Raw genomic sequence first — 26,379 nt, forward strand, 5'->3', positions numbered from 1 at the left:
TACAGAGTGGGAGAAAATCTTTTCCACATGCACTTCAGATAGAGCACTTACCTCCAAAATTTATAAGAACTTACAAAACTTTACACCAAAAATACAAAGAACCCAATCAATAAATGGGCCAAGGAACTGGACAGACACTTTACAGAAGCAGATATACAGGTGATTAATAAATATATGAAAAAGTGTTCAACATCTCTACTAATTAGAGAAATGCAAATTAAAACAACTCTAAGATTTCATCTTACTCCAAATAGAATGGCTATGATCAAGAACACAAGCAATAATAGATGTTGGCATGGATGTGGGGAAAAAGGCACACTTGCACATTGCTGGTGGAGTTGCAAATATGGTTTTTGAAGTACCTGGAACAATATCTGGCCCACATTAAACTCTCGAAAAAGCCAATTCCCACTCTCTGTACTCTGATTACAATGCATGCATGCCATTACCCTGTTGTATTGGTACTACAGGTGTTCTCAGTGGGTCCCTTCAGAAAAGTAGAACATGAGACAGAGTTTGCATATAGGAAGTTAACTAGGGAGTGCTTTCCAGAAAAACATCTATCTTCTTTATTAGGATCTCAGGGTCATTTGGGGCACTATTAGTGATGCATTATTAAAGTTGTATATAATCACGAGTTTGCAGATCTAAGACAGAGGAATAACAACTTAGTTTCTGATATCAGAAACATTTCTGGAAGAAAAAATAGGCACATTTTTGTGACTCCATAGTTTTAAGATAACCTACAGTGGGACAGCACCTTGACCACTGTTAATTATTTTTTTATTGCATAGATGCTGCTTATTAAAGGTGTTAGAATACCAGTTAGAAAAAAAAAAAATTTTTTTTTCCTTTTTGCAAGGAGAAAGCATTAAAAGTAAATGCCTGTATAGAACAAAAAAATGTATGCAGTAAAAAGCAAGGTAGTGTTGCCGCAAGCTACTGAGAATAGAATCCCAGAAGACTTGGCAAGAAATTATATTCGCCCAAGAGTAAGTCTCAGAGGCATCCCGGAAAGGCAGTGAGGTAAGGGGGCCCCTGAGCTCAAGTTAATTAGCAGTCAGTAAACAAATCAGGTTAATTTCCTTTCTGTCCAATTTCAAGCCCACTTTCTGAGCTACTCACATTAAACTTTTAAGGAAAAAAAATAAAAGTTCAAATTTCCATAGCGATTCAATTTACAAGGTGGATTCTATTCCACTTGTGGAGGAACAGCTTGTGTTTTGTTTTGCTTTGTTTTGTCAGAGCTTCTGAATGGCAATTCCAGAAAAATCTGCTGAGTCATGAATCCCTGAGGATAAAAGATTTTGACAGAAATGTTCTAGAGGAAGGGTGAGAGCTGTGACGGTTGTACAAGTTAAGGATAAAAAAAGGCTCATTATTCTCCTAAACGAAGTCCTTTAATGCAATCGTTCACCCCACACCTGTGCCAGGAACACTGGCAACCTCCCTCAGGTATTGAGAAGCCACAATCTTGAAACTGACCAGGAGGAATGGGGTAATGTTTATTGGATGTATAAGAATCTCTGTGCTATTTGATTCTCAAAATAGCCCCAGGGTGTGTTTTATAAATAAGGAAAGTGAGGTTTGAGAGGCTAATCATTTTCTCACAGTCACTCAGCCACAGACACCAAACTAGGTAGGATTTGAACCCAGGCAAACTGATTATGGAATCACAACTTTCACCAGTATGTTTACTGCATCCCCAAATAACATCCATGAGTTTGTCCATAGGTCTCTGATCATTTCATCTGGCTGGGCTAACTCCATACTCAAGGAGGGAATCTCATTGATCTGACAAAATTAATCAGACAGCAAACGTTCCCAAGATTTTGATCAGGGAGAAGAAATGGTATGGCACTGCTAATGTAAACTGTGATTTTTTTGTGTGTTTAATGCAATACTCCTTCTAAGTAAAAGTAAGAATGATTTCCTTCAGAAGAGAACTCTCCTTCATTTCCTGCAACATCCTGGTGATGTTGAGGTTACCTGAGGTCATGGAACTTCTAGATCAGAACGTGCCATCCAGTCATGAACTCCCCATGCTGAACTGTGGTTCTTGGGAATTGTTCCTCATGGGGCCTTTAGGAGTTGGTGGCTGATGCTCTCTCCTGACAACACAATTGCCCTGGAGAAAATTAGATCACCACCTGGCTTCTTGAGGCTCATCATGAGAGGGAGGAGGCAGAAAGGAGTGAGGAGCTGCTAAGAAAGTCAGGGAGGAGGGCTCCTGACAAACTCACACTCCTCACTTCCTGAACTTCCAGTGTCCAAAAGTATCTTTCAAGTCGGAAGGAAAGATTTTATTCTAATCAATTTGATTTTGATAAGTATCTTTTTAAATGTTAATTATTAGGAAAAGGATAAGTCCTGAATAATTATTTATATAACTTACAGTAGGATCACAAGTTTGAGGAAACTTAGTGAGACCCTATCTCTAATAAAAATAAAGAGGGCTAGCTTGGTGGTGGAGAGCTTGTGTAGTGTATGTGTAAGCCCTGGGTTCAATTCCCAGGTAGTGTAAAATAGAAAAAGAATTCCAAAAATGATTAAACTTTCATGGTGGCAGGCACCTGTAGTCCCACCGCAATCCCAGTTGCTTGGAGGACTGAGGCAGGAGTTTGGGGCCAGCCTGGGCAAGATAGCAAGAGCTCATCTTCAAAAAAAAAAAAATGTCTTGAATGGTTAGTGGGATCATTATTAAGAATCTCAGAGGAATCTGCCTTCTTTTCTTCCAGGGAATTTTGAGGGTCTGATAAATTCACTTTTTGGCAGGCAATGATCAAATTAATTAAGCAATTTGATTTTGAATATACTCTTACCTGATCATCAAATTCTGAAAGTCTGAATTATATCAGAAAATATATGTTTGCATATAAGTGAAGTGGCACTATAATTGGGAAGAAAAGTAAGAAGAGAGAAAGCAACCAAACTGATACAAAACAAACTGATGTAAAAATATTTATTGTAACTTAAAATTCATCCCCTAGACAATGGATAATGCCCACATCGGATGGTATTAGTAGACATGGTGGATACATTTGGATAATTATCAACATTGATAAATGCAGAGACAGCATAAAGTCAAACCTTTTCAGATTACTGACTTTATCAAACATAATATTGGCAAAAAGGAATCTTCAATACAAAAACATGTAGCTGGTTTTTATTTATTTTTTTCTTTTAAATGTCATTTGTTCATTTATTTTACTAACCTTGACAGTGACTAAAGAATGAGGTACAGAAAACTCTCCAGAAGTCTGAGTATGGAGCAGAAGTCCAAGGAGACTTGGAGCCCTGTTATTGCATATTGAGTAGGATTAACTCAGTTATGAATTCTCCACATTCCAAGTTTACCACACAGGAAAGTACTATTTACCTACCTCACAGAGGTGTTGTGAGGGCTCATTCTAATAAAGTGCCTCAGGCGCCTTTGAAGAAAGGCAAAATAGAAGTATAAAAATAATCACGTATTTCAAAAGAAATGAAAAGACAATTTTGGCACAATGGGAAGGATTCTATTTAAAGACTACTTGGCTATTTATAAAAACCTCTGACCTCGTGACTTTGTTTTTATTTTTTGAAGAGAATAAATGTTTCCTTATCGTCTATCTCTTTTAACAGTCATTTGCAACCCAGGCCTTATTATTAGAATCATTTGTAGAGTTTGTTAGAAATATAGATGCTTGGGCCACAGCCAAATAGACTTACAGAAATAAAAAATTCAGAATTAAAATCTGTAAGCATACCCTGTCCCCGATATTTTCTGAAAGATCTATAGGGGATTCAGATACACACCAAAGTTTAAAAACCCCATTTCCTTAGAGGGAAAAACTATCAATTTATTAAATATTATTTTCTTCCTAGAACATTATTCTTAAGATTAAGTGAGATTGGAGAGGATATCAACTTATAGTTTTTTTTCCTTCCCATGTCCCACACAGACTCAGAGTACACACAAGTACACACGCGCGCGTGCGCACACACAAACACCCCCCCCCCCACTTCTTAGTTCTGCCCTTGAACTAAAATTTGATAGTGGTAATATCTGATAGTAGCAAATACATGCTTTATCAGGAAGATATGCAAGGGTTTGCAACCCATCTCCACTGTGCCCAAAGCAAATGGATATTTTCCATTTGCCAGGAGGAATGGCTGAAAAATACATTTCCAGTTTGGAAATGGGTAAAATCAGCACTTCTTGTGAAACGTCAGCTGAGTGGATGATGACACACAAGTGAGCGAGGTTCTAGTGGACAACCATGAAAAAGGGCTATGGTGGCTGCTGCTCTAGAGTTTGCCTGCATCTCAGCAGACACCTTAGAAGTCAAGAAACAGTTGATGCACAATGGGCCCCAAACACCACATGAGTACTTTAAGGTAAATAAAACAGAATAATGAAAACTGATGACTGCAATTTGAAATATCTTTTTTTAAGTGATCAATTTGTTCCACTGCAATTTTAATGCTGTTTTCTGTTTGTTTGTTTGTTTGTTTGGTAGTACTGGAGATTGAACCCAGGACATGCTACCCCTGAGCTACATCCTCAGTCCTTTATATTTTATTTTGAGACTGGGTCTTGATAAATTGCTGTGACTAGCCTAGAATTTGTAATTCTCCTGCCTTAGCCATCTGAGTCACAGGATTCCTGGCCTAATGTTGTTTTTATAACTACTTTCATTTCTGGAAATGAAATGGCTTTATGTCTTCCACTGACTAGCAGGTCTAACAGAGAAGGAAGTCATTTACTCTCTAGTGACCTTCATACATGTCCCATCATGAGGTTTGCATCAGTTTTATTTTTTATTTTTATTTCTAATTTTGGGGAGTACTGGGGATTGAACCCAGGGACACTTTACCAATGGGTTACATCCCAGCCTTTTTATGTTTTATTTTAAGAAAAGGTCTCACTAAGTTGTCCCAGGTTGGCCTGGATCTTGTGATGCTCCTACCTCAGCCTCCTGGGTTCCAGAAAGTACAACTGGTGTGTGCCACCATGCCCAGCATGCAGCAATTTTAAAATCAAAGAGAACCCTCTGGGTGTCTTGTAGTAGAACTAAAGGAGTTAGTAGAAAATTTATATTTCTTTACACAGAGAAAGTTTTCAGAGGCTGGCCAAATATTTTATAATATTAAAAACTAATGAATAATAGTAGAACAGAATAGTCTACTTTCGGGGAGGGAACGTGGAGGAAAATATAGGGGACAAAGGCTACACATACAGTACATAAAGAATAAAATATGTTTTAAAAAATCCACATTCAGAGTCAGCCACAGTGAAATTTTAGCCACAGTGAAATTTTGCTGTGAGGAAAGTCTTTAACTGTAGAGAATTTGCTTGAGAATTTTTAAAAATATGTTTTGCTATATGGTATAAAATGGCAAAAAAGCGACTTCCAATATTCTTCTAAACATTAGAAGCAACTTTGTACAGAAATGTTGCTGGAGTTGGCTTAGGGAGTTTGTTGTTGCATGTATCCCAGGAGGGCAAGGCTGCCAGCAGCAGAATAAAACCTCCCAGTAGAACACAGAAGCCACTAAAATAAAATGCAATATCATAGGTCTGGGTCCAGTCATAAAACCAACCTGAAACGACAATAAGAAAAAAAGTGAGTTTCACAGAAATAGTATGAATGCCAAGCCCATATCTAAGTTTCATCAATTTTACATGCAGTAAGGATTAGGAAACATTTATATTACTCCACCTCTTCTAACGTGGGTGGGCAGACATTTCTCCCAAATAAACAATGGGAACCAAGTCAGAGAAAGTATGTTTGGTTTTTCAACTATATCAAAGTGATCTTGAATAAATTATCACCATGAGATAGTCTATACAGATTTATATTGTGCAAATTTGTACTATTATTATAATCTGAATTTCTTTATCTGGAGATGTCACAATGAAGAATAATAAAACTGAATTAACTTGAAGAGAAATATCTTACCAACAATTGGTGGTCCAAGGCTATTTCCAAGTCCAGCAAAAAACATTAATATTCCATAGGCATGAGCTAGTTTTTCAATTCCCACAGTATTTGTGGTCACATATGGAAAGATGGACCAATTACCAGTAAGGAACCCTAAGATCCCAGAAAGTATTGCCAATGTGACATAACTTTTGGCAAATGGAATTGCACACAAGGCCAGGCCCATGATTATTAAGGTAGCTACATAAAGATATAAGGTATTAATCCACTTGAAGTCCGCCAAGATTCCTAAAAGGAGCTTGCCAACTGCTGTCATAATGCCTATAATGGAAATAAGAGGCATAAAAAACTCCTCTTCTTTCACATTTGAACTTCTTGCTACATCTTCCATAAGTAATGAAGGTGGAAACCCTCCAATGTCAAAAAGTAAGATAGCAATGAAAAGAGCTGAAAATACTTTGTTTTTAAAGAGAGACACTGTCTCGCCACAGTAGTTTTTATATAATTGCCATTTCCTCTTGGCAAGCTGTTTGCAAAAATATGTCTGCTCAGCAACTTTCTTTTTGTATGTCTCAGGCTCTTTCGTGTGAGCCATTGATGTAGGGTTTTTATGAAGCAGACTGTCCTGTTTCCAGTCACCATTGGCCAAAGTGCCCTTGCATTTTTCCTCGATACTGTAGCTCTTGTCAAGAATGTGTATGTTTTCTTCCAGGTTCTTTTCTTTTTCACTGTAAATGGAGTAAGTCTCTGCCACATTTTCCAGAGCTGTTTTTTCAGGTAAAGGACAATTGGAGGCCTGGAGGGGTCTCATCAGACTACCACAGGCTAATATGTTTAAAGCTAAAGCACCCACAATCAGCAAGCATCCATCTAGTCCATAGAACTCAATCAGCATCCTCTGCAGGGCAGCATAAATAAAAAGGCCAACGCTTGAACCTAAAAAAGAAAGGGGGTGGGTGTTTAGTCTTAGGCTACTATCATTTGGGGCTCTCAGAACAAGTAATAGAATTTGACATGGTATTTTAATTACAAAGTGTGCTGGTGGTATATCATGTAACAGGGTATATATGCCTCCTTTTCAGCATTAATCATACTAAACACACCAAAATGTCAAGTTATATTAACCCAATTAATTGGCACTGTTCTCATCTGGTTCTAATTTTGTTTTTTAAACATTGAGTATTTTAAAATGTAAGTATCATTGGGAAATGTCATATGAAAAAACAGGAGAAATATAAAAAGATCAGTTAAGAAAAGGTCTACACAGTTTGATCATACATTTAAAATGGATCTATACCAAATTATATCATAACCCCAACAGGACACCAGTGAGAACATGTTCCAAGACATGACTGATGACGTGGACATGCTTGTGGTTAAAAACCCACCTTATTAAAAAAAAAATTTTTTTGGAGGTGAACATATTGGCTTTTAATTTGAGCTTCTAGACACTAAGCCAAATAAGCCCCAGATTCCTCCTCAGCAAAATGGGGATATCAGAGTAACTGCCTCAAACACTTGTTTTGAGGAGCACACAACACAGTGTGCAGAGCCTGAGTCTGCATGGACTCAGATCCCTCTGAGCTTCCTCCATCCAGAAAATGGAAAAGACTGGGTTTACTGAGCACTTACTGACTCGCTTTACTAATAACTGAATAGCTCTTTGTCATGGAGTTGTAAAAAAATAGTTTTCCTGGGGACCCATTTCTTAATATTTTTCTAATTAACTCCTTCATTCCCAAGGGAGAAAAGTTTTTTCATGTAGACATTAATTGATGACTCAGGTTAATGCACTGGCAGATGAAATAGTACGTTTGATGGGAGAGTAAGTACCCTTGTATTTTTCCTCACTACTTTAGAACTTTACTGACTTTTGAAGGAATGGAAGAAAAATTTAACCCTTTCCTTATCTTTGTAAAAGTGGCACATGCTTCTGAAGTTATAAAACACTTCAGAAAACAAACTAAAATAATTGAATATCACAGCGCAACTCATGGACCATTGTTCTGCATTAGCATCCATTAACTGTTAATTTGTGATTTTTTTCTACTACTACCTTTGTACAGATTCTAACAAAATGTGACATCATTAGACACTCGAAAAGATCTTGGTGTTTGCAATGCTCTATGAATTGACCTTAACTCAAGAAAATAAATAACTTTCTCATTTGTTTACCAACAAAGCTTATCTGTCAACATCTCGAAATATCAGAAAACATATCAAATAGATATTTATTGTACACCTATGATATGCTAATTGTATGACAGTTTAGGGAAACTCAAACTATATACTTCAGGCTATATCTCACAAGAACTTGGCTGTGGTTTTAAAAGATGCAGGAATTCTTTCAGGGCAAGGGAAAGAAATTTAAGAATTTCCTTGTCTAATTTTATAAACTATAAGACTAATTTTAAATCTTCAAAAAGAACATCCTAATTGAAAAATGGTCATGTAAAGAACAAAGTAGAATAAAACACTAATTTTGCTTTCACTCTTGTCCAGATTATACATTATTACAAAGAGGGAAAATATTACTTGGTGCTCAGGGAACCTGAAACAGTCAGGAGATACACTCATGCATTGATTAACTCATTGATACTGGGGTTAGTAAACTTTTTCTGTAAAGGGTCAAAGAGTAAATATTTAAAGCACTATGGTCCATATAAAACCTGTCCAAATACTCAGCTCTACCAGTGAAGCATGAAAACAGACACAATCCATAAAGGAAGGAGTACAGCTGAGTTTCAATAAAACTTTATTTATGGACACTGAATCTCATATAATTGTCATATGTCATGAAATATTCTTGATTTTAAAAAATCACTTAAAAATGTAAAAATAATTCTTAGTTGGTGAGGCATACAAAAACAGTGCACCACAGCTGATCTTTGGGCATCCATTTTCCCTGTCCACCATGGAGAAAGATAGTGTACTCCAAATTTTGTTTTCTGCCTACATTTTTTCCCCTTTCAACTTGATCACAATATTTCAAATATTTTGATTTGAGGTTTCTTTTTAATTAAAAAAAAATTCTATAGTGACTTTTCTTTTGCTTGCTGTTGCCTTCACTGAAGGTAGATTCATGCCTCTTCCTAATTTTACCTCACCTAGCTCTCTGTGAACTGAAATTGAAAACACCTTCAAATCTGAATGTCCTTCTGAGGCTAAAGCACGAGGATGGCAAGTTCGAGGCTAGCCTGAGCAACTGAGCAAGATCCTGTCTCAAAATAAAAAAGAAAAATGACTAGAAATGTAGCTCAGTGGTAGGGCACTCCTGGGTTCAATATCCAGCATGGGGAGTGGTGGAGAGATAGGACTTCTGGGGTTAAATATTCAATTCAATTCAATTGAACCACAAATCTTGTTGCTCCTGGATGGTCTCAAGAACAAAAATTACTGTGGATCCTGTTGCCAGAATAAACTCCTGTTGCCGGGAGTTCTTGAGCCTATCTTGAAGCCTGATCTCTCAGGAAAACCTGCCTATGAACAATTAGCTTATGTAAACTTAACAGCTTTTGGTAATGCGACAACTATATCTCCTCAATAAACTCATAAAATATTGACCACAGACAATTTGATAAGTTCCCTAAACAACTTAAAAAGTAATCTGAAAAGTAAAACACCACTATACAATTTCCAGGGCAGTCCAGAAAGCAGAGGTGTAGAGATGGCCTGCAGTCTTTGATGGTGGCTTGAGGAGTATCTATTTTCCTTCCCCTTCTAATGTCTTTCTAAGGAATAAGCATTCTATACAGCATTCTCTGCTTCTATTGGTAAAACCCTCACCAGCATGGAGCTGTCAACATATTGGGCCCATAACCTTCTTCTTTATATATTACGCTGTACATATAATGTCCCAGAATTTTCATATATGCATCTTAGTGGGTTTTTTGTTTGTTTGCTTGTTTGGTTTTGATACTGGGGATTTAACCCACAGATGCTTTACCCCAGCTATATCCCCAGCTCTTTTTCTTAAATTTTGAGACAGAGTCTCATTAAGTTGCTGAGGGCCTTGCTAAGTTGCGGAGGCTGGCTTCAAACTTGTAAATCTCCTTTGCTCAGACTCCTGAGTTGCTGGGATTATAGGCATGTGCCACCATGCCCGGCAATTTTAGTGCCTTTTTTGAAAGCTACTCCTATAATTTACAATGGAAAATGAACTTTCCTTCTAGGAGTAGAGTAAAAAAAGATGACGAGTGGCAATACTGTACTTATTTTGAAAGTGTACCTGTTGAGATCAGGCCAAGTGCCAGGCCTCGTCGGCTGTCAAAATACTGGCACGTAATGGTCACTGTTGCAGTGTATAATAAACCACATCCGAGACCTAAGCAAAAGAAGACATTGCATAAATTAAGACACTTCAATTAAAAAACCACTTCAATTAAAAAAAAGAAGATAGGAAAGAGAGAGAGAGAAGAAAAAAGAAAGGAATAATCAAGTATCTCCAACAGGACATTCTGCTACTACTGGATAAATCTCCAGAGTTTGGTCCTTTGTTCTCTTCTTTAATGTTATTTCTGATGTCCTGATGGACAAGTTGGGACGTTTTCACCCTAAACCCACCTTAAGGTCAGGACCAAATTTTTTAAAAATCCAATTTCTCAAACATAAATTAATCATGCAAATGTCATTTAAGGGAAAATAGAGAAGATGGTTAAAATATACACCAACTAGTAAAACTTAACCAAATTTGCTCATTGGATATTTGTTTTTCGTTTAAGTTCATGCCCCTAAGTCAGTGTTCCTCCTCTAGGTACCCTTAACAGCTTCTAGATGTCCCCTTTCCAAAACAAGCAATTTTGTTGAAGTTTAGCTTGTCACCCAGTCTGCAAAACAAAGATCTCAGGCACTTCTTGTAGGGTGCTCAATCATCCCTTCACAGAACAATTTATATTAACAAGTCTTTGTCTTTTAGGGGTGCATACTATGTTACTTAGAAGAAGCATGTGGTGATGCATTTAATTTAGTCTAAAGAACCTTTGGGGGAACAAAGCAAATACAACAAAATATTAACTATTATTAAATTTAAGTAGTGGGTAAATGGCTATTTTGTATACTATTCTGTATTTTTCTGTAAATTTGAAATTTTCATCAATAAAAAAACTTACAACTAAATTTCCCTTCTTGAGTCTTAAGGGTAATATTTGTCTCCAGATTATGTCCAAGTCTCTTGTTAGCATAATCCTTTCCTACCTGTTAGGTACCTGATAACCCCAGTTTGTTTTTCACGAAATTCTCCTTTGTCTCTAATGCATTTACTTTTTGACCACCTTCTTCAACATTATCTGGTTTTGAGACTCACTCTAAGTCATAGCTAAAAACTGAATTTTCACCGTGACCCATTAGGTGAATTAAGATCATTTCCAAGTTGGGCAGTAGAATATGGCTGTAATCCCAGTAGTGCAGAAGGCTGAAGCAGGCAAGACCCTGTCTCAAAGTAATTAATAATAATAATAATAAATTGTAAAAAGAACTAGGGATATAGCTCAGTGGTAAAGTGCTCCTGGGTTCAGTCCCCAGTGCCACAAAATAATTCTTTATTTTGTGTGATATAAGATAAAAAATATCTAACTTAAACATTAGTTGGCTTAATTTATATAGCTGTTATTATGACATATAGACACTTCATGACATAAAGTAATACTAGTTCTTAAAAGTCAATTTTATGAAACCAGAAAGTATCAACCTTAACTAGAACTATTTTTGAATGCATTTGGAGGAGGAATGGATTTACTTTTCTGTAATCTGGTTGTCAGGGCTCTATTAAATGTTAGGCATTGGGGACATGAAAAAAGACATTTCAGATTTCTAAATGCCAATGCCAAAAATGTTGAAATAAACACTTTTAAATTTTTATAGACTAAGTAGAATTTTTGAAAAATAATTTCAAGTTAATGGATATCAAATAAGATATCTCATTTTTTTTTGTTTGTTTTTAAATTTGTTCTTTAATTTTAATGATTTCCAGAAGTGGCAATCCACTCAAGGAGAAATCATCTCAACTGCATTATTCATGGAATCTAGTGTCAGTATTTAACAGTGCATGAAAATCTTACAAGATAATTGATTTAGAAATCTTAGCACTTTGTAATACTAAGTAGTCTGTATTTCCAGTTATTTTCTTTCTGCTTTTAAAAGTATTTTCCTAATGTAAATACTATTTATTTTTTTAATATAGCCAAAATTTAAAATGTATTTTCTTCTAAGTTTTCAGAAATGCAGAAGGTAGCACATTACTCTCACATCTCTATCAAGAAAATTTTTTTTTTTAGGTGACAGTTTTGTTGATTTATACATTTTGAAATGACACCATCAAGACAACTTTGGAGTAGCCTTTTAGGAAAAAATGTTTTTAAATATCTACATGATTTTTGCCCACTATAAAAACAATTTTTAGAAATATATGCCCTAGGAATTTTCTTTCTTTCTTTTTTTTATCTTAAACCAGCAGTTATTAAAGAGAGGTCATGAAGAACTTCAGTCTCAGAGATGCACTCATGGAGTCCATGAAGCCAAAAATATTGTTACAAGAATGCCAAGATGTTCTTTACTTTTTTCACTGTTCATACTTATGCTGATGCTTTAAGATAAAAAAAAAGAAAGAAAGGATGGCAGATAAAATTGCAAAAGACTTAGAACAGATCAATGTATTTGTACCAAACTTCATACCTTATAGGTTTTAGCACCACACATTCACAGTAAAATCAAACAAAATTGTTTTAAATGCTTTATCAGTTTTACAAAAGTGCTATAAAGATAAGGACTTAAGCAGTTGTTTTAGTAGCCAGCTGACATAGCCACTTTTTTCATATAACCCTGTGTTTTTTATTTATACAATGTCTAATAAATAAATTGTGATTATTCACTCCGGGTATTTGTTAGATATTTTCTTAAAAAGGAACTAATGAGGGAAGCAAGTGACAGTAATTATCCCCAATGATAACAGTCAAATTTTCCAGTTTAAAAAAAATTATAATTTTACATCTTTCACCATGAATTTTATAGTTTCCCAACACATAAAGATATTTCCAATGAGCTTATTGCTGATATTAACAAAAGTTATTTTTGATGTTATAAAAATGAAATGTCTTAATATTTTTTAAAGTTCTCAAATAATTAGTGCATGTTGTTATAAAGTCAGGTTTGAATAAAAACTAATCAAATTACAAAATGGGTTTAATGTAACAAAATTTAAAATGTATATTAATATGGTATCAGGTGCACATTGCCATCAATCTTTAGGAAACTATCCCCTATCAAATTTTCATATAGTATCAAAGAATATCTCTAATTGCCTAAAAAAAGCTATTAAAGACACATTCTTTTTCTAACTACCTCTTTCTGTAAGACCAAATTTGCTTCATATAATTTCAATCAAAAAACATACTGCAAGAGATTGAGTAAAGATGAGAGCCCATGTCTTCTATGAAACCAGGCATTAAGAGATTTTCAAACATATTAAAACAATATTACACTTCTCAGAGCTGGGAGTGTGCTCAGTAGGAGCACCTGCATAGCATACCCAGGACCCAGATTTGACACTAGCATTACAAAACATAAACAACAAAAACAAAGTCAAAAAAAAAAAACCAAAAAACCAATAACAACAAAAACATTCTTCTCACTAAATTCTCACTGAATTATGTATTGTTTAATAAAACAGTTATTTTGTATAATAAATGTGTTATTTATGTTAACATGTACTGGGTTTGCTTTCTTTAAATGAATTACTAAACAAATATTTGAAAATTTATCTTTTATACAGTAATTTTTTATAGAATAAAAAGGAATATAATCCACATAATCACAAGTTTCTTGGGGTTCTAAATAAGAAAGTAAGATGAAATTCTGGCATTTGTTGATAAATGGATGGAGTTAGAGGATACCATGCTAAGTAAAATAAGCCAAACCCAAAACACCAAAGGCAGAATGTTTTCTCTGATATGCAGATGGTAATTAACAGTAAGTGTGGGGAGGATAGGGAAGAACAGAGTTACTTTATATTAGGTAGAGGGGAGTGAAGGAAGGGGAAGTGGTATGGGAGAAGGAATGATAGTAGAGTAAAACAGACATGATTATCTCATGTACATGAATGACTGCATGACTGATGTGATCCTGCAATATGTATAATCAGAAAAATGAGAGCTGACACTCATTTATGTATATTCTATCAAAATGTATAAATGCATTCTACCATCATGTATAACTGATTAGAACAAATTGAAAAAGAAAGAAAGAAAGTACAATGAAAACATTTGGGAACTACTACTTTAAAGCATTTCCTGGTCCAAATCAGTTTTGATCACACACTAGCAACAAAAGACTTCTGAGCATCAACCTCCAGTATAAGCATAATTTTAAAATTAAATATCCATGTTGCTGAAAATTCAAAGCATAAAACATAAGTAAAACAATTGTTTCCCTTTACTTAAATAAGTAAAAATTGAATATGTTTAATAAATAAAAATCCTAACATTTCTTTTCCACATTCTTTGTTCTATTTCACACATCTTTGGGCAAGACCACAATTCCAGAGGACTCTTTTCTCGCATCTCCTCATATCTGTAAAAGCTGTCATATAAAAACAGAGTCACTTTTGTCCATTCATAACCAGAAACTAGATAAAGGTGAGAAGTTATAAAGGAGAGGATCTCATGCATGAATGCAAGAACTATTCACGAAAGACACTGCCCCATCTACAACTTTGTAAAAGGAACATCAGAACCTTACATAAGGAAAGAAAGGAAGAAAGAAAGAAAGAAAAACTTCTGCAAGAATACCCACCCAACAACTGGGCAGATGCCACCCTTGTTATTGATCCTTGTAGCCAAGGATCATTGTTCCAAAAATCCTATGTAATTCTCCTCATTTCACCTTAAAAACTTCTTCCTGCAAACTCCTGAAATATGCTCATCATTTTCTAAGGTATGAATATTCTCCTTGCAATGATACTATATTCCCAATAAGCTTAACTGACTTTTAGAGAATCTCTCTCTGATTGTTATTTAGGTTGGCACCTCAAGTTCTTTATCACGCCCACTCTCCACATCATCAACCATCATCACTCTCTGCACTGCCACTGCCTCAGTTGACCTCCTCCAGCTTTTCTGATCTGGACTATGGCCTCCTGATTAGTACTTGTCTCAACCTCCAGTGCTTTCCCCAGCAATCTAAGCTGCTGCCCAACAGTGCTCATTACATTATGCTCCTACAATAAAGACTACATAAAACTTTTATTCATCAGGCCTCTATTGCACACCATGCTTTGAGATATTTACAGCTCCCCATGTGACTGTGCATTCCTTCATATATATATTAAGAGAGACAGAGAAACAGAGGGAAAGGGACAGACAGACTGCTATTATCCATTCTGTCTCATACTTCTAAGTATTTGGACTCTGAAATGTCCTCCTTATACCACCCTCATTCACCTTCCAATGAGTAGCCACCTGGCCACCTCCTGCCTGTCCTTCAAGACTCTGCTCACATATAAATTTTCACACCCCTCTCCCTGCACATACATAGTACACCAGGGCTGAACACTGGTTTCACTTCACTATTGTACTTATTGTGTTAGGTTACAAGTTACACATTTACAATTCTATCCCTGCAACTAGATGATCAGTTGTGTGACTTCAGGAAAGTCACTAAGATTCTAATTCTCAGGCTGGGGAGATAGCTCAGCTGGTAGAGTGCTTGCCTCGCAAGCACAAGGCCCTGAGTTCGATCCCCAGTACCGGAAAAAAAAAAAAAAAAAGATTCTAATTCTCAGTTTCCCTACTTCTATAAGCAACTTCACAAGATATTCATGAAGGTTAAGACAGATTAAAAAATGTAAAGATGTAGTTATCTGTGCCTGGAATATAATTAAGTACTAACAAATGTCATTATATTGTTTTTTCCTTTCACTTTTCACCTAAGTTTTATGGCATTGTATAGATTTAAACTCCGATTGTATTAGAAAATCTTACTTCCTTATTACAACTGCACACCCATGATCATCAAAAAATTATCTTTAATGATATAACCATTTAAAATGAGGAGTGGGGAAAAGACTTGTAAAACTCTATTTTTGTCACAATTAGAGTAAGAAAATCAGATGAACATGAGTTTTTCTGCTTCTTCTATTTCAGTGGATTATACAGAAATCAATAAAATTAAGGTCAAATTCAGCATTTAGCAAGGTCTTAAGCAACTTAGTGAGACCCTGTCTTAAAATAAAAAACAAAAAGGGCTGGGGATGTGGTTCAGTGGTTAAATACCCCTGGATTTAATTCCTGGTACGAAAGAAAAAGGAAGGAAAGAAAGAAGGAAGGAAGGAAGGAAGGAAGGAAGGAAGGAAGGAAGGAAGGAAGGAAGGGAGGGAGGGAGGGAGGAAGGAGGGGAGGAGGGAGGGAGAAAAATTGGATTTTTTCCAAAAATCAAAAAAAGAGTATTAAGAAAATCATAATCAAACAGCTAAGAAACAATATATTCAGCAGAAAAGAGAATGAAAGGAATTAATTTGGAATTGTGCTTTTCAGAAAAACAAAGAAAAATTATTAGAGACTTGAGCAATTCATTAATGGTACATTTCCTGCACCTCTTTCCCCATCTATCTCCAATCTCACACCCACACTGTCTTCTTTCAGTTATTTGAAAACTAGCAAAATGCTATTTTATTTGACCTAAAAAAAAAAAATCTAAACAACATATTTTTAAGATGATATTCTTTAAAAGATAAACAAATGAAAAATAAATAAATAAAAGATAAACAAATGATAAAATAGAATTATACCAGTTAATATACTTTAGTATTATTTTGGCATTTTAGATTGTGATTAGACATCCAATATTTTAATTTAATTTAATTTTTTCATATTCTTTAATCTTTACACAAAATACTTCTGATGCAATAGAACCTCTTGAATAGCCAAAATGGCTGTCATAGTCTTGAACTAAGAGGTCAGAAAGGAATTTAAGAAGAAAGGAACAGCTGGGTGCAGTGGTGCATGCCTATAATCCCAGTGAACATGGAGCCTGAGACAGGAGGATCTCAAGTTCAAGGCAAGTCTCAGAAACTTAGGGAGACCCTGTCTCACAATTAATAATAAAAAGGTCTGGGGATGTATCTCAGTGGTAAAGTACCCCAGGTTCAATCCACAGTACCAAAAAACAAATGAGAAAATAAAAGTTAGGAAACATGTACAGATTGACAGCTGGGAATTGGGAAGGCAACCCATGGTTTGACCCCAAAGCCTGCCTGTTAGCCCGAGCTCTCTCCCTTTGCCAAACCATCTATCTTATGAGGCCATCTGGTTCATTACAGACACATGAGAGTCCTTAGAGTATGATTCTGCACAAAACTGGGGCTCAGTGAATGCTACCATTAGACTGAATTTTTCTTGTTTTTTCTAAAGGAGCTCATGATACAGAAAGGAGATGAGTTTTAACTGTATAATAATTTCCTGCCATTTTTGTTCACTATACACTTTACTTCAAATGCTGACATAATGGAAGAGATATTGTACATTATTATTCCATTTATTTATCCCACACATATTCTATGAATCCTGCATCATGAGCCTACAAAGAATTAAAACCACAAAGAAGTCAATTGTGGAAGTAAATATTAATAATATACTAACAAGGACTAGTTCACAGGACTCTAACAATTACCAGAGTGAATAATTTCTTTTTTTATTTATTGAAGTCCAACTCAACTCTTTTACTTTTTTTATTATTATTATTTTTTGCTTGACTTCATTTAGCCCTCACAAGACCCATATAAGGTGGGATTCACAGTCTATCTTCACAGATGAGGGGAAGGTCATTCATGAACATAAAAGGCTTTCCGAAGATCATAGAGCCTACATCTCTTGTCCTGAAGTCCACTGCTTGCTTCATAAACTGATAGCTTCCTCCTAATCTCTGGGATGCAGCACCTATCAGGCATGGGCCTGTTTTCTGACCCAGAACCCCTAACTAAAGAAGAGGCCAGGATTCAGAAGGAAGGAGATTGCAGCAAGTACTATGACAGGTCTGCAAGTAATGACACTCTGAATTCTCTCCCAAAGATAAGCTATGCCCTTTTATTTATTTATATACTAGGGAATGTGGAATACCTTTGAATATTGTTGGACACAGGGTGTGGGTTGACATTGTTAACTAAGGACCTGAAGAGTTTACAAGGCCTCCTCTTGGAGAGGGCTCATTTGAGGGCCAGGTAATACATGGGATCAAGGCCCAGGTCTCATTAATAAGAGATCTACTGGGTCCAGGGGCCCATCCAACTTTCATTTCTCTAGAACCTGATATTTAGTTTGAGCACAAGAACATGACAGTTGTTATAATGCCTACATTGTTCTTTGGCCCATAGATTAAGTTATCTTGGGGAAAGTGCTGTAACCACACCATCACTACCACCACAGCTAAGAGAGCAAATTCAAACTCATACTGAATCCCACCTAGATAGACTACTCAATCACAGTAGGGGAGAAGGAAGGAAGTGCAGAATTTTCATTGAAAGGTTTCAACAACATGAACCAAATCAAAATCAGTTTCATAGTTTGGCAAAGCTCTCTCCACAGATCCAGAGTTTTGAAATTTAGTTATAGAGGTTAGTTAATTTTTCCTTTTCCTTTCCAAGTATCTTAGATATTCATCACAAGTGGGCATTTTCACTCCTTATATGTAACTCCTTATATTAACAATTAAATGTACATAAATCTTTAAGGCAATATAAGCTATTTTTTCTCAAAAAAAATTCATTTTTACCTATAGATAATGCAAATGCCATGGTATCACTCACTTTTTCTCAACTTTTAAGCAGTGATAACTTTATGAACTCACAAAGGCCATAAACCATTTCAAAGAGTAAAACCCAAAGACATTTTGAATAATTAGACCAGAGCTTAGGGAAAGTTCCCAAATAATCACTGGCATGCTGATTCAATTTTTTACATAAAAAGGAGTTTTTTCTTAAAAGGAATAATCCAATGTTCAGGTCAAAACGCAGATGCCTCTATTTTTATTTTTATGATTTTAAACAAGAATGCAGAATTATTATTCAACAAATTATTATTCTCAAATTTTATACAAGAGATTAATGTATTTTTAGTCAAAGGTTCAAATTGCACAAAGCCTTATAGGGAAGATAAAATAAAAATACATAGTACCTACTCTCAAAGAATTAACAAGAGAATTATTGACTTATTTATTGAGTTCTGAAATTACCCAAAATAAATAGAAAAATGAAAAAGAGGTTAGGCTCAGATATATGAGTGATTCCAACCCTAAGTCTCCTAGTTATGTGGTTTTGGTTCTTAATTCCACTTCTCTGAATTTCACTTTCCCTTTCTGTAAGGGGGTTCTTATGAAGGTGAATGAGAGCATGTAAAGCACTTAGCACAGTGCCCAGCACAAAGTAAGGACTTAATGCATATTAGCTGCTATAAAGGGCTGGCAATCCCCCAAATATCAAAGGTTAAACGTTCTCTCTGGTAAGTGGATATGACACACAATAAGGGTGGGTAGGGAAGGAAAAATAGAAATTCACTGGATTAGACAAAGGGAAGGGAGTGGGGTATGGGAACAGGAAAGAAAGCAGGATGAATCAGACATAACTTTCCTATATTCATATGTGACAACATGACCACTGAACTCCATGTTACTTAAGATGCAAGAATGGGATCCTAATTAGAATAAGTTATACTCCATGTATGTATATGTCAAAATACCCTCTACTGTAATGTATATCTAAAAAGAACAAATTTTTAAATGTTAAAAAAAAAAAGATGGGTGGTTGGGCTACAGCTCAATGGTAGATCACTTACTTGCCTAGCATGCAGGAAGACTTGGGTTTGCTCCCCAATACCACACACACACACCCACAAAGTGTAAATAATATTATCTGATATAATTTTCATTACTCATTAATGAGGAAATATTTCCAAGTAAAAAAGAATATTGGTAGTCAACAAAATTAGGTTCTTGCAAGTACTTAGATAAACTTTTGAAAGTTATAGGTCATCTTTTTCTAATTTCAACACCTTTTAGGAATAGAGTCTGTCGATTTTTTTTTTTCTTTCATTTTTAGTACTGATGATTAACCCAGGACCTTGCACATGCTAGGCAAGTACTCTACCACTAAACCATGCCCCAGCCAATCTTATTTTATTCTGATGCAGAGTCTTGCTAAGCTGCCCAGGTTGGCCTCAAACAAGTCCTCCTGCCTTTGCTGGGATTACCAGCATGTACCACCTCAAGAGTCTGGTGATTTTTAACATTGAATGCAATTAGTAGAATACATGAGGAATGCAGCTTCCCCCTCACCCACCCCTCCACCCCCGAATTGTCAGTGTCCTCAGGCCATGAGCTCTCCACTCTTGGCTCTTTTGTAACCAAGATCATACATCAATCATCCCACCACATAGTTTTCTTCACTGTCATGCTTTATCTTTTTTGGGGGGGCACATACTAGGGATTGAATTCAGGGGCATTCAACCACTGAGTTACATCCATACCCCTTTTTATTTTTTGTTTTGAGACAGGGGCTAAGTTGCCCAGGCAGGCCTGGATCCCTTGATTTGCCTGCCTCTGCCTCCTGAGTCACTGGAATTACAGACATCCACCACTGTGCCTGGTTCATGCCTTATCTTCTACTACCTTCTACTTTCACTGTAACTTTTGATTTGGGCCCTGGCAATAGATACTGTGGAACACAAACAGTTCAACAGAGGCCTGCTTGACTGCCCAATAGGAAAAGAACCATTTCTAGGCCTGAGAAGCAACAGATGTTATGACATCTAAGTTGTACGTTCCTCCTCTCTTTCTTTTCCTTTTTTGTGCTTATAGCAAGACAAGTGCTAGTATAAAAGCCTTACTGTGCATTACTGGCAGAAATAAAGTGGATTATTCAAGTGTGCTTATCCTTTCACACATTGTGTGTGTGTGTGTGTGTGTGTGTGTGTGTGTGTGGTGCTGAGCATCAAACCCAGGACCTCGTGCATGCTAGGCTACAGCTCTACCACTGAGCTGCACCCTCAGCCTCCCTTTCATATACTTTGATTCATTGAGAAGACATTTTGCTACAGCAACAATTTTTGGAGACGTTGTCATTGAAAGTAAATTATTAGTGAACATTTTCTCTCCTTATCTTAACTGAATAATAACCTTGACACTGGTGAAATGATGTGTGATTCATGAAGTTTGAAAAGTCATAGTGACCAAGCTCCTTACCTACAACAATGCCATAGGAAAAAAGCAGAAAGTAGATATTGGGGGCAAAACTGCTCAACATCAGGCCTCCAGCCACCATGAAGCCACTGAAGATTGTGACAGATCTTGCTCCAAAAGATGAGACACAGAGACTGCAGATAGGACCTAAAAAAATAAAACAGAAACCTTCACTTATTTAACAGTAACCCCTTTCCCACAATTACACGATCCAGTCATCATAAGTTCAAGATGACTTTTTTCCATCCTAAAAACCACCACAACACAAATAAACACTAAGACAGGTGAGGTGGTGCATGCCTGTAATCTCAGCTACTCATGAGGCCAAGGCAAGAATATCCCAAGTTTGAAGCCAGGCTCCACAACTTAGGGAGACCCTTTCTCTAAACTTAAAAAAAAATTTTAAGGGGAGTGGGTTGTAGTTAAGAGATAGAATGCTCCTGGAAAGAAAGAAAAGGAAACAAAAAAGAAAGGAAAGGAAGAAAGAAAGGGAGGGAGGGAGGAAGGGAGGAAGGAAGGGTGGGAAGCTTTTGGAGTCACTTTATTCAAACTCTAGTGTAACTACCTGTAGTCATTTGATCTTGGACAACTTATCTGATCTCCCCATGCTTTAGTTTCTTCATCTGAAAACTGAAATAATGAAAGTGCCCACCTCAGAGTTACTCTGCACTGTAGGCAAAACCAGTCACTACCTGGTTTTGTTCTGTGTATAAGAGGGCAACTGCTTGTGTAACAGGATTTAAATGGTAGTGAAATTCCACTAGCACCATACCCAGAAAGCACCCAGAATTACAGAGCTCTGAAAGAACATCAGGGTTACTTAGTCCAATGGACTCATTTTACGTGGAGGGAAAATGAAGTTCTGATAAATTGTCCAAGTTCATAGCAGAAAAAAGATCCAAGATTTGAAGCAAAGAGAAGTTATAGCTTAATTGAGTTACAACACTGCAAGGTACAAATTATAATCTCCAATTTTCAAAAAACACACCTACCCAAAAGGCTAAAGACAGTCAATGCTGTTAATACATACGTAGAGCAAGCAGAATCCTCATATGGTGTTTGTATAATCTATTGAACAAGATACACTGTGAAACCTAGAAGTTCCAATTCTGTGTATATACCCAATAGAAATTCTACTATACCAAAAGTCATCTACTTGGATGTTCATAGCAGAGCTATTGATAACAGCTAAAATCAGGTAACTTAGACATTCATCAGCAGTAGAGTATATGAGTTAATTCTGGTATATTTGTATAATGGTCTGTATGGTGATAAGAATGATCTACACAACTACACTAATGATATGAATGCAATCTCTCAAATATGCTGAGTGAAAGACACTCAATGCAAAGGCTAAAACCATGTAATTATAACCATAAAAGTACAAAAACAGGCAAAATTAATCTACAGTTAGGTCAGACATGGTGGTGCACACCTATAATTCCAGTGACTCTGGAGGCTGATGCAGGAGGATCACAAGTTTGAAGTTAACCTCAGTAACTTAGTGAGAGCCTAAACAACTTAGTGAGACCCTGTCTCAATCCTATATTCATATATGAATACATGACCTGTGTAACCCCACATCATGTACAACCACAAAAATGGGAAATTATCCTCCATGTATGTATAATATGTCAAAATACACTCTACCATCATGCACATCTAAAATAAATTTTTAAAAAATGGGCTGGGGATGTGTCTCAGTGTTAAGGCACCACCCCTGGGTTCCATCCCCAATATCGAAGTAACAAACAAACAGACAAATATAAAATAAAAAAGAGTGGGGATGTAACTCAGTGGTAGAGTGCCCCTGGGTTTAAACCCCAGTACTGGAAGAGGAAAAAAAAAACAAACACAAAAAACAAAAACAAAAACAAAAACCCTATGGTTAGAAGTCAGGATAGTGTTTTCCTTGTACTGGGGAAGAGTAGTAACCAGAACAGAGAACACAGCTGAACTTGCAGGTACTGCTCATGTTCTGGGTTTGGCTGAGAATGATTGCATGGTTGTGTTGCTTGTGAAAATTTATTGAACTTCACTCATATGATAGGTGTACACTTCTGTATGTACTATTGATCTTTCTTTTTCCCCCCAATATTGAAGATTGAACAGAGGTGCTTTACCACTGAGCTACATCCCCAGCTTTTTTTATTTTTTTATTTTGAGACAGGGTCTCACTAAGTTGCTTAAGGCATCACTAAGTTGCTTAGGGCATCACTAAGTTGCTTAGGGCATCACTAAGTTGCTAAGGCTGACATTGAATTTGCCATCCTCCTGCCTCAGTCTCCCAAGCTGCTGGGATTAGAGATATGTGCCACTGCACCCAGTCTTTTACTTCTTTTTAAAGTAACTCTAAACTGAGAAATGATGGAATCCTTCCATATTCATACTATTAGTTAGTGGCATAGCCAGGATCCAGTGTCCCAAGGCCCAACATTCTTCCCAATATCATACCTTACACACATTTAAAACAGAATTATGACCACTGAGATTAAAATCACAGCTCCCAATGCCTATGGCTCACCCACATTCCTCTCTGGCCATGAACTGGTTTCTGCCATTTTCAGGCCCTCTTCTGTGAGCCAGTGCAGAACAGCAGACTGATATATTTATATGACAGAGAGGAATATTCTATGCCAGTGTTCAAAATGAAAATCCACTCGAAAGGTGAAACTTATCATCCAAGAGTTGAGCTGTCTGTATACCCAAAGAGATGTTTCAAAAATAGAAATGTTTTTAAGAGTCAAATTTCATAAATGGATGTCTGACAACATAAAGGCATGACCCTTCTCTGTTGTTTACTAAACTTCATTGACACTAGAGTCAGTGTTCATAAATTTAACAGCCACAATGGAATTGCAGCACAGAAAGATTATTACTCACAAGCTTGAAAGGTTTCAAGTTGCATCTTCAAAATAGGACTTCAAGTATATGCTCCTTAATTCATGCTAACTCCACAAAAAACATAGAGTTGGGGTGTTGGTGTTTGGATGTAGGGATGAAAGGTAATAATTTTAATAGAGTGTACAAACAAACCCAGTGTTTTATAAAACATATGACATCTTGGGACATGGTGGCATACATGGTGACTTAGAAGACCAAGACAGGAGGATCACAAATTAGATGGTTTTAGCAATACCCTGTCCCCAAATCAGAAATAAAAATGACTGAGGACATAACTCAGCAGTAGAGCACCCCTAGGTTCAATTCTTATTATCAAAATTTTTAAAAATAAAGAAAGTAAAATAAAAATATGATATCATGATCACTTATGTGATAAAATATTAAATCATGTTTGCTTAACACAGGATTCTTTCCAAAATAATTTAAGCTGTAGGAAGAAATGAGCAAAAATTCTTTGACAGAGGAAAACAACAAATGGAAAACTTAAAAAAAAAAAATTATCTATTTTCACACTGCCATCTGCTGCTTACTTAGAGAAACAAATATTGATGTCAGAGATTAAAGACAAAGAATTTTAGGGCTGGGGGTGTAACTCAGAGGCAGAGTATTTGTCTAATTATGCACAGGTCCTGGGATTCAATCCCTAGTATCACAGAAAGTTAAGGGGGAAAAAAAAAAAGAAGACAAAGAATTGGGGGTTGGAAAAGACACTGAAATAGTTCAAACACTTCATTTTAAAAATGATGAAACTAGAGTTCAGAAAGATAAGTGATTTGCGCAAGCATCCATAGCCAGTCAAGGACCCAGCTGGGCCAAAGTCAGACCAGTATTCTTCCCACTGAGAAATATTTCAATCAGGATCTTAATTTTTTCCCTAAAAGTCAAAATAGGCGTGAAAAATTACTTTTGTTAATCTACAGAGTAAAAACTTTTATAAATTTATTACAATTAATACAAAACATTTATGATCACTTGGCATTCAGATGTTTAGAGCAAATTATTAGAATCCTTAGCCTAAGAACCAAGGTATTTATAGATACTACCTGCAAAGATTCAAACCACAATAGCTTCATATTTCATCAAAAACAATTAGAACAAGAATCACTAGTGACTATCAAGTCACATCTGTAAAACTTAACACACTTGTGTTTAGTTGTCATAACACACAAGTTCTCCAAGATAATAACCATGCATTCCTCCTCAGCACTGGATAAGTTTCAAGAGACAAGTAAAATCAAAGGACTATTCTGAAGGGAGATTTCTTATGAGGTTTCAGGTCTTTCACACTGCACAAGGGACTTTTTGAACAGAAGTTAGTTAACCCATAATATGAATCAGTAACCTGAAAATTTAAGCAAAAAAAAAAAAAAAAAAAAAAGGCAGTTTGCCTATTTTGTCATTGACATATTTTAAAATGCAACGACCAGTCAAGGGGACGTGGCATTGCACACTTGTAATCCCAGTTGAGGTAGGAGGATCACAAGTTTGAGGCCAGTCTCAGCAATTTAGCGAGGCCCTAAGCAACTTAGTGAGACTCTGTCCCAAAATTTAAAAAAATGAAAAGGAGCTGAGGATATTGTTCAGTGGTTAAGCACCCCTGGGTTCAATTCCTGGTACCAAAAATTAATTAATTAATTCAAACACCATCCATTATCACCACCACTTCACTAGAAAAGAAGGAAATATTTTAATAAGAAAACAATAAGAAGGAGGTAATTTCAGAATGAACTGCAAGACAATAGAAGGATAAAACCTTACACAAGTACACACACACAAACACGCACACATGTTATGACTGCCTTTATATTTGTCTTGCCTTTGGGGAATGTTTTTCTGGAATTTAGGGTGTGTTTCAGCATTAGAGCCATTATTAACAGTATTGGAAGTGGTCTTAGGAAGCCATTACTAATATTATTACCTGTGTTCTGGAGAGTCCTCTTGTCTGGTTGGCTGAACTGTTAGCTAACAGAGCTGACATCACAGAGAAATGATCTAAGGAAGGCAGATGGTAGCATGGGGCAGTAGGAGGTGAATGGTTCCATCCTTTCTAGGGTGTATGCGGTAATATCTCTTAAAATATATCCTGCCCTCCTTCATGGTGGCTGGGCACCATTTTTTGGCACAATGCTGACACATGCCCTCAAAGGAGATACAAATGTATACATTGGGGAGAACAACCTAATCAAAGTGAGGAGTGAAGAAAGAAGAGATTTTGAGCATTGTGACCTCTTATATATAAAACAAAATATAGAAAATACTTCTTTACTAGTCATCTGCAAGTCAGATGCCTTGATATAATTTTCAGCCAATGAGGGAAAGGAAAACGAAAAGT

The 26,379-nt window shown here is 36.2% G+C and overlaps 1 protein-coding gene across 1 annotated transcript in view; it reads right to left on the bottom strand.

Moving 5' to 3' along the window:
* Positions 1-2,954: 2,954 nt before the first annotated feature.
* Positions 2,955-26,379, bottom strand: part of Slc16a9 (solute carrier family 16 member 9) — a 57,133-nt gene continuing 33,708 nt past the window's right edge. The window contains 4 exon segments of the mRNA XM_047553122.1: positions 2,955-5,586; positions 5,946-6,863; positions 10,156-10,251; positions 21,147-21,290. Coding sequence (XP_047409078.1) covers positions 5,408-5,586; positions 5,946-6,863; positions 10,156-10,251; positions 21,147-21,290 — 1,337 coding nt within the window. The 3' untranslated portion in view covers positions 2,955-5,407.

Source organism: Sciurus carolinensis, chromosome 5, assembly GCF_902686445.1.
Source record: "Sciurus carolinensis chromosome 5, mSciCar1.2, whole genome shotgun sequence".
NCBI classification, from domain to species: Eukaryota; Metazoa; Chordata; class Mammalia; order Rodentia; family Sciuridae; genus Sciurus; species Sciurus carolinensis.